General features: G+C 39.5%; 1 protein-coding gene across 7 annotated transcripts in view; it reads right to left on the reverse strand.

Annotated features, from left to right (window-relative positions):
• Positions 1–17,534, reverse strand: part of LOC139745940 (uncharacterized) — a 226,610-nt gene that overhangs the window by 112,278 nt on the left and 96,798 nt on the right. For 6 of the 7 annotated variants that reach the window (XM_071656637.1, XM_071656638.1, XM_071656634.1 and 3 more), the window contains one exon: positions 10,961–11,005. The exons of the other annotated variant lie outside the window; for it this stretch is intronic. In XM_071656637.1, coding sequence (XP_071512738.1) covers positions 10,961–11,005 — 45 coding nt within the window. The remainder of the gene's footprint in view (positions 1–10,960; positions 11,006–17,534) is intronic. 7 annotated transcript variants of the gene reach the window in all.

Genomic DNA, 17,534 nt, shown 5'->3' on the forward strand with positions numbered 1-17,534 from the left:
TTGAAAAGGGGCCATCCAAGGACTATCCATGCCTAATTTGGTTTAAACTGGCCCAACAGTTTCAAAGGATACAATCAAAATGAAAAAAGTTGCTGGACGATAGCAGATGATGGACACCAAATGATTGTAAATGCTCATATGGCCTTGGCAAGGTGAGCTAAAAAGAAATGGACAACTAAAGAATGAAACCACTAAATGACAAATGAATTCCATTCTGGAGCATCCTCTTCTAAAGATGGGGATATAAATGTCACACCTGGAAGGTTAATCATATCTAAATGGAGCTATCACTGAATGATTGTGTTTGTCAAATGCCAAACACTTCTTTGCTAATCTAATCCAAAGTGAATTTTTATGAAACCCAGTACAAGCAATTATCCTTTCACCATGGGCTCCAGCAATCAGACATGTTGTGAAATGAGAAATGAATTCTTGATCCAAATGGAAGTGTACATTTCTTAACGGAGACTTATGGAATATGGAAAAATAAACAAATATTCTATGTAATTTTCTATAAAACCAAGGAAACCCTGGGAAGTCTTGCCCAATATACTGGATAATGCTTCAAAGGAAAAAATTCTGTGAGCGCCATAAAACATGTTCATTCCTAAATTCAACAGTGTCATATCAGCCTAAAATATGGGGTCTGATTTAATCCTTAACCAAATATGGTCATCTTTACATTTCACTAGATACTTATTCCCAAACATTAAAGGAATTTCATTCTTCTTCCAGACCCCAAACCTAAAAGAAACAGAGTTTTCGGGAAGAGATCTGTAGGACCTTCAACAGACAATATTTTGAATGAGATGAGGAAACTACATATTTCCTTAAGATGATTTCCTTAAGAATCCCTCATCCTCATCCTATGATATCACAGAAATGGTAAAGCTACCATACGGTTCTTTTCATTGAACAAGCACCTACTGTCCTCACACATTCTATGATGATCAAAGTGGGCCAACTGTTATGAATAGACCTCATCTTGAGGGTAAAACAATGTTTCAACCACACATCACACAAATGCTCTCTCTCAGGTGCTTATTGGGCTCTTTCCTCATGGGGGAAAACGAAGAAAAGTGAATGAAAATACTGAACAGCAACCAGAGATAAAATATCATAAACTATCATGTCACCTTTAAAATCACCCTTTGCACCGTACATATACCCGATACTTAAAACTGTGTGGAAATTAATCAACATAGTTTCACCATTAATCTTAAGCAATGCATAAATCAATCTAATAAACCACATCATGACTATGCTATGCTTCAAACCAGCAGTAACTAGAAAATGTCATGTAAGCAAACATCCTTAAGCATGCCAATCTTAATATAAATATGCATGTATGTATGTAGCACCAGGAAAGCTGACAAAAAAGGCAACATTCGTTCACACTCAGTCTCTAGCTGTATGTGTAATACACCAAAACCACAGCTCCATTTCCACATTCAGCACCACAGAACTTTCCATGGTTTACCCCAGACACTTCACATGCCCTGGTTTAGTCCACTGACAGCACGGTGATCCTGGTATATCGCATCATTCCAATTCACTCTATTCCTTGCATGCCTCTCCCCTTCCTGTATGTTCAGGCCCTAATTGCTCAAAATCTTTTTCACTTCATCCTTCCACCTCCAATTTGGTCTCCCACTTCTCCTTGTTCCCTCCACCTCTGACATATATTCTCTCTGTCAACCTTTCCTCACTCATTCTTTCCATATGTCCAAACCATTTCAACACACCCTCTTCTGATCTCTCAAAAACACTCTTTTTATTTTCAGACATCTCTCTTATCTTTTCATTGCTTACATGATCAAACCATACATATTCACTGCTTCCTTTGTTAGCGAGGTAGGGTTAAGAACAGAGGACTGAGCCTTAGAACGAATATCCACACTTCGACCCCTTCTCTGTTCCTTCTTTTGGAAAATAAAAAAATGGAAGGGGAGGATTTCCAGTCCCCCCACTCCCTCTCCATTTAGTCGCCTTCTACAACACTCAGGGAATACATAGGAAGTATCATTTTTCCCCTATCCCCAAGGAGACAGAGACAAAGTATAATGAAAATAATAAAAAAATATATACATACATATATATATCTATATCATAATATAAAAAATATACATATATATATTTATTTGATATACTTTGTTGCTGTCTCCTGCATTAGCGAGGTAGTGCAAGGAAACAGATGAAAGAAAGGCCCAACCCACCCATATACACATGTATATACATAAACACCCACACATGCACATATACATACCCATACATTTCAACATTCATTTATTTATCTATCTATTATACTTTATTGCTGTCTCCCACATTAGCGAGGTAGCACAAGGAAACAGATGAAAAAATGGCCCAATCCACCCACATACACATGTATATACATACATGTCCACACATGCACATATAAATACCTATACAATTCAATGTATACATATATATACATACACAGACATATACATATATATACATGTACATAATTCATACGCGCTGCTTTTATTCATTCCCATTGCTACCCCACCACACATGAAATAACAACCCCCTCCCCCCACATGCGTGCGAGGTAGCACTAGGAAAAGACAACAAAGGCCACATTCATTCACACTCAGTCTCTAGCTGTCATGTATAATGCACCAAAACCACAGCTCCCTTTCCACATCAAGGCCCCACAAAACTTTCCAAGGTTTACCCCAGATGCTTCACAAGCCCTAGTTCAATCCATTCAATCCATTTTTCACTCCATCTTTCCACCTCCAATTTGGTCTCCCACTTCTCCTCATTTCCTCCACCTCTGACACATATATCCTCTTGGTCAATTTTTCCTCACTCTCTCCATGAGGCCAAACCATTTCAAAACACTCTCTTCTGCTCTCTCAACCACACTCTTTTTATTACCTCACATCTCTCTTACCCTTTCATTACTTACTCGATCAAACCACCTCACACCACACACTGTCCTCAAACATCTCATTTCCAACACATCCACCCTCCTCCACACAAGTCTATCTATAGCCCACGCCTTGCAACCATATAGCATTGTTGGAACCATTATACCCATTTTTGCTTTCCAAGATAACGTTTTTGCCTTCCACACATTTTTCAACGCTCCCAGAATTTTCACCCCCTCCCCCACCCTATGATTCACTTCCGCTTCCATGGTTCCATCCATTACCAAATCCACTCCCAGATATCTAAAACACTTTACTTCCTCCAGTTTTTCTCCATTCAAACATAATTGACTTGTCCCTCAACCCTCCTGTACCTAATAACCTTGCTCTTATTCACATTTACTCTCAGCTTTCTTCTTTCACACACTTTACCAAACTCAGTCACCAGCTTCTGCAGTTTCTCACATGAATCAGCCGCCATCACTGTATCATCAGCGAACAACAACTGACTCACTCCCCAAGCTCTGTCATCCACAACAGACTGTATACTTGCTCCTCTCTCTAAAACTCTTGCATTCACCTCCCTAACAACCCAATCCATAAACAAATTAAACAACCATGGAGATGTTTTCCACCCCTGCCACAAACCGACATTCACTGAGAACCAATCACTTTCATCTCTTCCTACTCGTACACATGCCTTACATCCTCGATAAAAACTTTTCACTGCTTCTAACAACTTGCCTCCCACACCATATATTCTTGATATATATATATATATATATATATATATATATATATATATATATATATATATATATATATATATACCTCGCAAACGCAGGAGGGGAGACAGCGACAAAAAAAAAAAAAAAAAAAAAAAAATATATATATATATCTATATTATAATATACATACACAGACATATACATATATATATTTATTTGATATACTTTGTTGCTGTCTCCTGCATTAGCGAGGTAGTGCAAGGAAACAGATGAAAAAATGGCCCAATCCACCCACATACACATGTATATACATAAACACCCACACATGCACATATAAATACCTATACATTTCAATGTATACATATATATACATACACAGACATATACATATATATATTTATTTGATATACTTTGTTGCTGTCTCCTGCATTAGCGAGGTAGTGCAAGGAAACAGATGAAAAAATGGCCCAATCCACCCACATACACATGTATATACATACATGTCCACACATGCACATATACATACCCATACATTTCAACATTCATTTATTTATCTATCTATTATACTTTATTGCTGTCTCCCACATTAGCGAGGTAGCACAAGGAAACAGATGAAAAAATGGCCCAATCCACCCACATACACATGTATATACATAAACACCCACACATGCACATATAAATACCTATACATTTCAATGTATACATATATATACATACACAGACATATACATATATATATTTATTTGATATACTTTGTTGCTGTCTCCTGCATTAGCGAGGTAGTGCAAGGAAACAGATGAAAAAATGGCCCAATCCACCCACATACACATGTATATACATAAACACCCACACATGCACATATAAATACCTATACATTTCAATGTATACATATATATACATACACAGACATATACATATATATATTTATTTGATATACTTTGTTGCTGTCTCCTGCATTAGCGAGGTAGTGCAAGGAAACAGATGAAAAAATGGCCCAATCCACCCACATACACATGTATATACATAAACACCCACACATGCACATATAAATACCTATACAATTCAATGTATACATATATATACATACACAGACATATACATATATATATTTATTTGATATACTTTGTTGCTGTCTCCTGCATTAGCGAGGTAGTGCAAGGAAACAGATGAAAGAAAGGCCCAACCCACCCATATACACATGTATATACATAAACACCCACACATGCACATATACATACCCATACATTTCAACATTCATTTATTTATCTATCTATTATACTTTATCGCTGTCTCCCACATTTGCGAGGTAGCACAAGGAAACAGATGAAAAAATGGCCCAATCCACCCACATACACATGTATATACATACATGTCCACACATGCACATATAAATACCTATACATTTCAATGTATACATATATATACATACACAGACATATACATATATATACATGTACATAATTCATACGCGCTGCTTTTATTCATTCCCATTGCTACCCCACCACACATGAAATAACAACCCCCTCCCCCCACATGCGTGCGAGGTAGCACTAGGAAAAGACAACAAAGGCCACATTCATTCACACTCAGTCTCTAGCTGTCATGTATAATGCACCAAAACCACAGCTCCCTTTCCACATCAAGGCCCCACAAAACTTTCCAAGGTTTACCCCAGATGCTTCACAAGCCCTAGTTCAATCCATTCAATCCATTTTTCACTCCATCTTTCCACCTCCAATTTGGTCTCCCACTTCTCCTCATTTCCTCCACCTCTGACACATATATCCTCTTGGTCAATTTTTCCTCACTCTCTCCATGTGGCCAAACCATTTCAAAACACCCTCTTCTGCTCTCTCAACCACACTCTTTTTATTACCTCACATCTCTCTTACCCTTTCATTACTTACTCGATCAAACCACCTCACACCACACACTGTCCTCAAACATCTCATTTCCAACACATCCACCCTCCTCCACACAAGTCTATCTATAGCCCACGCCTTGCAACCATATAGCATTGTTGGAACCATTATACCCATTTTTGCTTTCCAAGATAACGTTTTTGCCTTACACACATTTTTCAACGCTCCCAGAATTTTCACCCCCTCCCCCACCCTATGATTCACTTCCGCTTCCATGGTTCCATCCATTACCAAATCCACTCCCAGATATCTAAAACACTTTACTTCCTCCAGTTTTTCTCCATTCAAACATAATTGACTTGTCCCTCAACCCTCCTGTACCTAATAACCTTGCTCTTATTCACATTTACTCTCAGCTTTCTTCTTTCACACACTTTATCAAACTCAGTCACCAGCTTCTGCAGTTTCTCACATGAATCAGCCGCCATCACTGTATCATCAGCGAACAACAACTGACTCACTCCCCAAGCTCTCTCATCCACAACAGACTGTATACTTGCTCCTCTCTCTAAAACTCTTGCATTCACCTCCCTAACAACCCAATCCATAAACAAATTAAACAACCATGGAGATGTTTTCCACCCCTGCCACAAACCGACATTCACTGAGAACCAATCACTTTCATCTCTTCCTACTCGTACACATGCCTTACATCCTCGATAAAAACTTTTCACTGCTTCTAACAACTTGCCTCCCACACCATATATTCTTGATATATATATATATATATATATATATATATATATATATATATATATATATATATATATATATATATACCTCGCAAACGCAGGAGAGAGCGACAAAAAAAAAAGAAATATATATATATATATATATATATATATATATATATATATATATATATATATATATATATATATATATATATTTCTTATTATTATTATTATACTTTGTCGCTGTCTCCCGCATTTGTGAGGTAGTGCAAGGAAACAGACGAAAGAAATGCCCCCCCCCATACACATGTATATACATACGTCCACACACGCAAATATACATACCTACACAGCTTTCCATGGTTTACCCCAGACGCTTCACATGCCTTGATTCAATCCACTGACAGCACGTCAACCCCGGTATACCACATCGCTCCAATTCACTCTATTCCTTGCCCTCCTTTCACCCACCTGCATGTTCAGGCCCCGATCACACAAAATCTTTTTCACTCCATCTTTCCACCTCCAATTTGGTCTCCCTCTTCTCCTCGTTCCCTCCACCTCCGACACATATATCCTCTTGGTCAATCTTTCCTCACTCATTCTCTCCATGTGCCCAAACCACTTCAAAACACCCTCTTTTGCTCTCTCAACCACGCTCTTTTTATTTCCACACATCTCTCTTACCCTTACGTTACTCACTCAATCAAACCACCTCACACCACACATTGTCCTCAAACATCTCATTTCCAGCACATCCATCCTCCTTCGCACAACTCTATCCACAGCCCACGCCTCGCAACCATACAACATTGTTGGAACCACTATTCCTTCAAACATACCCATTTTTGCTTTCTGAGACAATGTTCTCGACTTCCACACATTCTTCAAGGCCCCCAGAATTTTCGCCCCCTCCCCCACCCTATGATCCACTTCCGCTTCCATGGTTCCATCCGCTGCCAGATCCACTCCCAGATATCTAAAACACTTCACTTCCTCCAGTTTTTCTCCATTCAAACTCACCTCCCAATTGACTTGACCCTCAACCCTACTGTACCTAATAACCTTGCTCTTATTCACATTTACTCTTAACTTTCTTCTTCCACACACTTTACTTTTTTTCAACATATTCGCCATTTCCCGTATTAGCAAGGTAGCGTTAAGAACAGAGGACTGGGCCTTTGGGGGAATATCCTCACCTGGCCCCCTTCTCTGTTCCTTCTTTTGGAAAATTAAGATGAAAAGAGTATTTTGAAGGTCTGTTGAATGTGTCTGATGATAGGATGGCAGATATAGGGTGTTTTGGTTGAGGTGGTGTGCAAAGTGAGAGGGTCAGGGAGAATGGTTTGGTAAACACAGGAGGCAGTGAAAGCTTTGTGGAAGATGAAATCCAGCGAGGCGGCAAGTTTGGATGGTACTGTTGTGGATTTTATTAAAAAAAGGAGTGACTGCATTGTTGATTGGTTGGTAAGGGTATTCAAAGTATGTATGGTTCATGGTGAAGTGCCTGAGGATTGGCGGAATGCATGCATAGTGCCATTGTACCAAGGATAATGGAATAAAGGTGAGTGTTCAAATTACAGAGGTAGAAGTTTGTTGAGAGTTCCTGGGAAATCATATGGGAGGGTATTAATTGAGAGGGCAAAGGCATGTACAGAGCATCAGATTGAGGAAGAGCAGTGTGGTTTCAGAAGTGGTAAAGGATAAACATCAGATGTTTGTTTTGAAGAATGTATGTGAGAAATACTTAGAAAAACAGATAGATTTGTAAGTAGCATTTATGGATCTGGAGAAGGCACATGATAGGCTTGATAGAGATGCTTTGTGGAAGGTCTTACGAGCATATGGTGTGGGAGACAAGTTGCTAGAAGCAGTGGAAAGTTTTTACCAAAGATGTAAGGCATGTGTACGAGTAGGAAGAGAGGAAAGTGATTGGTTGCCAGTGAATGTTGGTTTGCGGAAGGGGTGCGTGAAGTATCCATGGTTGTTTAAAATGCTTATGGATGGGGCGGTTAGGGAGGTAAATGCAAGAGTTTTGGAGAGAGGGGCAAGCATGCAGTCTGCTGTGGATGAGACAGCTTGGGTTGTGAGTCAGTTGTTGTTTGCTGATGATACAGTGCTGTTGGCTGATTCGGGTGAGAAACTGAAGAAGTTGGTGACTGAGTTTGGTAAAGTGTGTAAAAGAAGAAAGTTATGAGTAAATGTGAATAAGAGCAAGGTTATTAGGTACAGTAGGGTTGAGGGTCAAGTTAACTGGGAGGTAAGTGTGTATGGAGAAAAACTAGAGGAAGTGAAGTGTTTTAGATATCTGGGAGTGTATTTAGTAGCAGATGGAGCCATGGAAGTGGAAGTGAGTCACTGGGTGGGGGAGAGGCGAAGGTTCTGGGAGCATTGAAGAATGTGTGGAAGACAAGAACATTATCGCAGAAAGCAAAAATAGGAATGTTTGAAGGAATAGTGCTTCCAACAATGTTATATGGGTGCGAGGCATGTGCTATAGATAGGGTTCTGCAGAGGAGGGTGGATGTATTGGAAATGAAATGTTTGAGGACAACATGTGGTGTAATGTGGTTTGATCGAGTAAGTAATGAAAGGGTAACAGAGATGTGTGGTAATAAAAAGAGTGTGGTTGAGAGAGCAGAGTAGGGTGAGTTGAAATAGTTTGATCACATGGAGTGAATGAGTGAGGGAAGATTGACAAAGAGGGTATATGTGTCAGAGGTAGAGGGAATGAGGTGAAGCGGGAAACCAAACTGGAGGTGGAAGGATGGAGTGGAAAAGATTTTGGGCGATTGGAGCCTGAACATACAGGAGGGTGAAAGGCATGCAAGGAATAGAGTGAATTGGAATGATGTGGTATACCAGGGTCGATGTGCTGTCAATGGATTGAACTAGGCAAAGTGAAGCATCTGGGGTAAACCATATATTACTGTATTCATATTCCATACAAAAGGTACATAATCAAAGCATGAATACTTATCAAAACAAAATACTATCGGTGAAGAATGACATTAAATCTAGCGGATATATGAAAGAAGAGAACAGAGAAACTAGTAAGAGATGGTTAGAACAGTGGTTAAAGATGGAGAGAAAAAGTGTGAGAAGAGAAGGGAAAATATCTATGTGCCTATAATGAAAGTTTGCTATATGGCATGGCTAGTATGTAGCTTTCATTATGTATCCTGCTTATTTCATGGGACTCATTTTCTCTGCTGCTATATATATTGTATAGATGTCTATCCTGGGTTCATCCAGAACAGGTTTGAAAGGTTTCAGTACTCAACCATTTCATTTTTTTTTTTTTTTTTTGGGGGGGGGGGGGGTAAAACACAAAACAGTTTGTCTTACTGTCCTTGCTGGATTAATTTATGTTTAGTGCCACTCTGACATATTACACAAAATTCTTGTATACCTAATCTCTCTGTTTCTTCCAAGTTGTGAAGCTCTAAAGCAAAGAATGATTTTCTCTTTTTTCTACATGTATAATTTAAGTTTTCTAAATATTTCATGATAGTTTATGTATCTCATGCACTTCATTTTACTTGTAAATTATTTCTAAATCCTCTCCAGCTTACTAATTTCAGCTTGCTCAGTTAATGACCAAACTCCAGACTTTTGCTTCTCATTTTCATGAATATTTTTCATCATCAATTTTCTATCACACTGAATGTTCTCATTATCACAATGCTAACATACATGACTCAATAATAAATTTTTCAAAGCGAACTTCAGATTTGAGAGATAGAGAATGGCAGGCAAAAAGTGAATAATACATAGGGGACAGAGGAAAAGGATGATGAGAGTATAATTGAAGGGGAGAAAAATGTACAAGGAATGGACTGAAGTAGGGGAAAAAGGAAAAGTACATAACAGGAAAAAAATATAAGAGTATGAGGACTAAAAGCTGAGAGAGGCAGGGAGTGTATAGGAAGACTAGCAAGAGAATAACAGATGGATGCAGAGATGACAAGATGGAAGGTTAAGTGAAACAATGGAAGTGATCAACTAGGCATGATGTGTGAATCTACTTAAAAACTCTCCTTTGTACACCAAGCAATGCCATTTTTATTCTTTATGCTAGAAAATGATGACCTTTGCATACATTCAGCTGAAGATTGCTCTTACAGCTTAGCTACCCCAAAGAAATTAAAACCAACATAATAACTGTAGATTCTAATGATTTTCACAAAAATTCATGAATACAAGATGAAATTATCAGACTGAAATTACTTTAGCAATATGGTATCCTGAAGAAATGAAGCTTTTTCAATTTGGTAAAATGGCATCAGTACAAATGTATCTTCTGACTACACTTAGCAACTTTAACTTTTGATTAAGGTGCTCATAATAAGAATGAATATCTGTTAAGTGGTATATGAGTATGGCTGTTGAGTATGAGGCATTACTGTTAAATACACATATCCAACAGCAATCATATTTTTACTAATATAATGCTAACTGAAGCAAGTTTGTTTTAGAAGAGAAAATGTGTCAACTATGTGCACACAAAATCACTTATAAATCAGTTATTAGAATCAAACCTCAAAATGTTAAGCAAAACATACAGAGGCACCATATGTGGATTCACATTTTTTATCAAAACTGATCCACATGTGAACCACCTGTTTGTTCCCTCTCATGCTGTGCATACAATGAAACAAGTAAAACATACATTCCACCATAAATGGGGTAAGAATGTTAATATAAAAAAAATGCATCAAAAATATCAGAATACTGACCACCAACAGCTTCATGAAGTACTGCCGACTTAAATCCAACAGTAACTGCAACACAATACAGAGAGCATATAAAAAATGTTTCAAAACAAAATGTTGTTATTTTGCTGGATGCAATCAGTAATAAAGAGATCCTTACTCAAGAACCATGTTCATCATTTGTTTCATGATATGAAGCTACAGACAAATGAAGCTATAATACACACACACACACACACACACACACACACACACACACACACATTGAATTCAATAAACCTTTTTTTAATCATTTATTCATCTACATAAAAAGTTCGGGATGGTGAAGTTGCTGATACGAATTTTGTTTCCAAGTAATTTTGTGAAACTATTTTCAGCATAAAACATAGGGTGTAACTTTAGTTATGCTAACTATATCTCTGGTTTCCTCAAGGCATTCCTAAAATGAATAAGACCTACAGCATAATTCCAAAACAAAGTACTTTAATAATTCCCTGTTAGCCAAAGAGCTAAAAGCACTTTCTGCCAAAGCAAAGAGACATTCACATTCATGCTAAACATACATACACCAAGCTCTCTCTACACTCCATACTTTCCAAATAAGTATTTCTGTACCCTCTAATATCCTATGAAGAAAAGAAAAAAAAAATGTACATAGGATGTCCATCTTATTTCTTTATACAAGTGCAATATAATCATTAACTTTCTCTTAACTGAGTTCAACATTATTTTTCAGAATTCTAAATACTGTATAAAAAGCAACTCCTTCCTAAAAGTCAGGTCTAAGTCAAGTGGACACTTCATAGTTGTCTCATTGAAATTACAAAACATATATTTTCCTGGTGGATAGTGAGAAAATCTGCCATTTACATGGGTATCTCAAAAATTCATGAGCAAGGAATACTCTATTCACTGAACAGAGTACATTACAGTACATATTTTCTAAAGCTTCTCAAAAGTAAGAGATGCAAGAACATTTATCTTCATGTAATCAAGGATGACATTGCTAGTTCAAAATCTAACATGAAAGGCACAGGTGCATGAGTGGAGATTCTTTTACAAGTATAAATAAAAAATCAGAAAAAGAAAGCATATTTTTTGAAGAAGAAGAAATACAGAAAGAGTGACATATAATCTAATATCTCCAGTCCAGTGTTAAAAATCTAGCAATTCTCAAACTTCAATATCTGCAAGGATGCTTGAACTCAGTGAAAGTTCACCTGTGTTAACAGAATTCATCACTTTACAGCCTGCGCAATATCTAGATATCTGCATATTATGACAGTTGTATGTTAGCTCTGATCGGAATACTAGGTGTAAGACAGCACATGGGGAAAGACTGGCCAACCTCAATACATTCTGAAAGTATGGGTTAAGCATTCAACTTCTATGTAATCACCTACCTCTCTCTTAGTCTACAATGTACACTTTGGGATCAGAAACAAAGGTGTTTTGTAAACACAGAAAATAACTACAGTTGCTCAAAGTTAAACAAATTTATATATAGGGGAACTAAAACTCCACAGGTTAAGTTATAATCTATTTGCTCCCCCTTGGCAATATAGATGCCTATTATCCAGCATGATCCAAAAGTTGGCAACTACTTGGCCCCTAACATTGCTGGATCTGAGACATTACACAAGATTTTATATTTATATTCATATTTTATTTTGCTTTGTCGCTGTCTCTCGCGTTAGCAAGGTAGAGCAAGGAAACAGATGAAAGAATGGCCCAACCCACCCACATACACATGTATATACATACACGTCCACACACACAAATATACATACCTATACATCTCAACGTATACATATATATACACACACAGACATATACATATATACACATGTACATAATTCATACTGTCTGCCTTTATTCCTTCCCATCGCCACCTCACCACAATAAATAACAACCCCCTCCCCCCTCATGTGTGCAAGGTAGCGCTAAGAAAAGACAACAAAGGCCACATTCGTTCACACTCAGTCTCTAGCTGTCATGTAATAATGCACCGAAACCACAGCTCCCTTCTCACATCCAGGTCCCACAGAACTTTCCATGGTTTACCCCAGACGCTTCACATGCCCTGGTTCAATCCATTGACAGCAATCGACCCCGATATACCACATCGTTCCAATTCACTCTATTGCTTGCACGCCTTTCACCCTCCTGCATGTTCAGGCCCTGATCACTCAAAATCTTTCTCACTCCATCTTTCCACCTCCAATTTGGTCTCCCACTTCTCCTCGTGCAGGTGCAGAACCAGCAGAGGAAGAAAGTGAACTAAAACAAAAGAAACTTAACCAACTGGAAGAGCAAATATACCAACAGAACATACAGTGGAGCTGAAATATGCACAAGAAGGAATGCATGGACATCATGGTTATGCAAATTCAGCAGTTTTAGCAAAAAATATACGGGCCAGCAGCCAAAAGAGACACATCCCTAATGAAGCCAAGATGGGAGCTGCAGAGATATGTGTAAACTATGAAGACCTGCAAGGGCTTGGGCACTGTCAGAATAAGTGGTATAAGGGCACTTAAAATCCTATCTTGAAAAAAGGGACCTGAATTCTGGGACATCCTGCCAGACACTAGCCATACCTAAAGACACAGAAAGGACCTTGAACACTGAAATATGCAGGTGTTCAATGAAACAACTTTGTGGAAGATACACATGACCTAGTTTGAGTTACTAGCACTGAGGAACAACTAGACACTGAAAGACTGCTATACAACTAGCAATAAGTTTGACAGAATCAGCCAACAAGATCCTGAAATACCTGTCTAAGGAGGAGGAGCACTGCTACAAGAACTTGATGGGTGCATCAAAGGAACATTACAGCATCTACCATGAGAAGATGGCCTTTAATACTGAGTTCAGGACCACAGTCATAACATGAGGGGAAGCTTCCAGAGCTTGCACGTCTCTAAAAGGGATGGTACATAGGATGTACCTGACCATACAGACAGAGCAATTAACTGTGGTGCTACAAGATCAGTCTATAGATGTTCTGGGCATCATAGTTCTCAAGATGGAGGAGAAGCAGGCCAGGTCAGCCATCCCACAGGATGCCTTGGCCAATGCACTAGAGGAGATTGGGCGAGACAACCATTTCAGGTAACAAAGATATCAGGGTAAGGAAGATGGGCTTCCATGTGCTGATGACTGACTGGCAGATGACAGTGTGCAGCAGTACATGTTTAAGAAGAGGCAGCTACCCTTTGGGTCAGAAAGCAAGAAGCAATATTACAGGTCTCAAAGCATATGCTGACACTTCACTGGAAACATGACTGTAGGGCCAAAAAGGTAAAATGCCTCTCTAACAGGCATTGTACAATAAGGCAGTGGAGGACAGCACGGTTTAAAACCATGCCGGACATGTAACAAGATGGAACGACAGGTGAATGAGAGCAAGCAGTGCGACCAAAGGCTTCAATGAGCCGAGAAACTAGAGTGGTCTGATCATGCAGGGCAGTGAGCTAAAGAGTCCTAGTCACCTCTAACATGGCTTCAGTATGCAATATGTACATATGGGTGAGACCAACAGCGAGGAATACCCAGTACCCATGGAAGAGTATCTAACCAAACATCTGACAGGCCAGATGCACTAAAGGCTCAGTGCCTACCAAAATCTTATGAGCAACGGTGTAGAGAACTGTATGTCACTCAAGTGTCCAGGGAACATACAACTGTCTATTTTCATATATTGTAAACACCCATTCCATATTCACAACCATGACAGAGGAAGCATGTATCCTGAAGCTGAACCATAAGATGCCAAACAGATAGCAGCTGGACCTGGAAAAGATACAGATGATCATCTAATGTGAAAAGTTACCCTAAAAGTTGCTGCAGCACTGACCATGAAACTTCTGACAAGAAAATCTGTCATTATCCCTTTAATGTCTGAGAAAGGTATCTACTGCAGAGTAGACACTCCTTACACGATAGGTTCAATCTGATCAAGAAAAGACGAGAGACTTAGATTGCCATGCAACTGATAATGGACAGCTCCCCATCATGACTGTCAATGTGACAAACCTGCCAAAGATAGTGAGGAGGAGAGACCTAGAACACTAGAAGTTGGTAAAGCAGTTGGTGTACTTGCAATGTCACCAAGTCAAGAGTGGCCTGCCAAGGAACATCACGAAGAGTTGTTTGTTCCATACGGAGATAAGATAATTTCGACATGTGTGTGTGTGAAGTGGCTACTGACCCACAGAAGTGGACTGTAAGGGATTGGTCTGTACTAACCAGTGAAAGGGAACTAAGGAGTTTCCTGAGATTCTGCATCTACAACCCCTACTACCACAAGTCTTCCATTACCACAGTGCTGTACAGCCTAAAGTAAAATGAGTTAAGCATGTATAATCTCAGAAGCCTTAACAACCCTTCCAGCAGTTGAGAGGCTTCAGATGAGTGCCACAGCTTGCAATACAACTTGAACACAGAATCAAATGAAAAAGCAAAGGGAGGAATGCTGTCTCAAAAACAATAATTCATCACCTATTTCAGTTTGAGTCTGAGCCTGCAAGAGCAGAACTACTGTGTAACTACATTGGGACTACTGAGTGTCAGTAAAAGCCTGAGCCACCTTCATTGCTTAATCTATGGTGCAAAGTTTACCACTACCACTGACAATGCAACACTGCACTGGCTAAAGAGCCTGAAGCACCGTGAGGGACAACGTGTGTGCTTGGTCGGCATCCTAGATCAGTATGACAGATTTTCTGTTACCAAGGGCATGTATATGGGAACATAGCGACAGTCAGCCACTGTCCCTGGGGTTCAGCTCGCAAGCACTGCTGGAGGAGATAAGTTCCTGCATACAAGTGTCACCAGGCCAACACTCAGGGTGCTAGTGTAGAAGAAAACAGAGTATCAAAAGGCTGGCGTAAGAAGTCAAGGATCTGTGGTCTACTATCCAGCACCAAAGGAAGAGCTTGGACAATCCTGCTTTGGAGATGGCAGCAGCCAACAGTTCTGTCACCAATTATTACCAGAAGCAGCAAAATGCTCTGCAGTAGGTAAAAATCTTGCAGCAACACTGGAACAAAGCTGATGGTGTCACAAAGTTCTTGAAAACAGTTGTGCTGAGCATGCAGTATGCCATCCTATGGCAGGTGCAAAACAGATGTTGTTGTTGATGGGATTGGCACATGTTGAGCCAAGAAGGGTAAAAGGTGTAGAGTTGGGCTTTAGACCACCACCAGTAACCAAGGCCATAAATAAGGTCTCTGAATAGCTGTGGACTACTTTACCAAGTGGTCTGAGGCCTTTACCATCAAGAATCATGAAGCAATACCACTGGTGGACTATTTCTTCACCCGTTCTGTTATGTCAAATGAAATAGAGCCAATTTGGCCAAAACTCTGCGTCTGAAGTCCTTCACGAGTACTGCCAGATGCTGGTTATCAGAAAAACCAAGATGATTTCCTTGAGACCTTAGTCTTATTGCAACTGAGCTGTATACGAGAGGTCGAGTTCTGTACCATGTGACAGTCTTGACGGGGATCTGAAGCTACCTTCCGTCTATGCAAACATCATGACAATCAGCAGAACATGAGTTCTGGCATTACCCCAGGACCCTTCTTCCATGTGCTCCTTCAGCCCAAGGCTCCACTACCTACACACTAAAACATAGAACAGAATGTTTTAATGAATCAGTTACTTAATTATGTTATCTGGAACCTCAGTGATCTGTCCAGCCCATCAGTAATGTGACAAAAATTGTACTCATAATATCACTTTTAAGAGACAACAGAGTTTGTTTGGCCCATCCAACCTCCTCTGGCGATGGGTTTATAAACATATATGTTAACCATGGAAAGTTCTGTGGGGCCTGGATGAAGGCAGGGTCAGTATACTCACATGGATGAAGGCAGGGTCAGTATACTCACATGGATGAAGGCAGGGTCAGTATACTCACATGGATGAAGGACGGTATACTCACATGGATGAAGGACAGTATACTCACATGGATGAAGGAGAGTATACTCACATGGATGAAGGCAGGGTCAGTATACTCACATGGATGAAGGGTAGTGTCAGTATACTCACATGGATGAAGGAGAGTATACTCACATGGATGAAGGGTAGTGTCAGTATACTCACATGGATGAAGGCAGGGTCAGTATACTCACATGAATGAAGGATAGTGTCAGTATACTCACATGGATGAAGGTCAGTATACTCACATGGATGAAGGACGGTATACTCACATGGATGAAGGACAGTATACTCACATGGATGAAGGAGAGTATACTCACATGGATGAAGGCAGGGTCAGTATACTCACATGGATGAAGGGTAGTGTCAGTATACTCACATGGATGAAGGCAGGGTCAGTGTACTCACATGGATGAAGGGTAGTGTCAGTATACTCACATGGATGAAGGAGAGTATACTCACATGGATGAAGGGTAGTGTCAGTATACTCACATGGATGAAGGCAGGGTCAGTATACTCACATGGATGAAGGATAGTGTCAGTATACTCACATGGATGAAGGTCAGTATACTCACATGGATGAAGGATGGTATACTCACATGGATGAAGGCAGGGACAGTATACTCACATGGATGAAGGATGGTATACT

This window comes from Panulirus ornatus, chromosome 63 (assembly GCF_036320965.1).
Source record: "Panulirus ornatus isolate Po-2019 chromosome 63, ASM3632096v1, whole genome shotgun sequence".
Taxonomy (NCBI): Eukaryota; Metazoa; Arthropoda; class Malacostraca; order Decapoda; family Palinuridae; genus Panulirus; species Panulirus ornatus.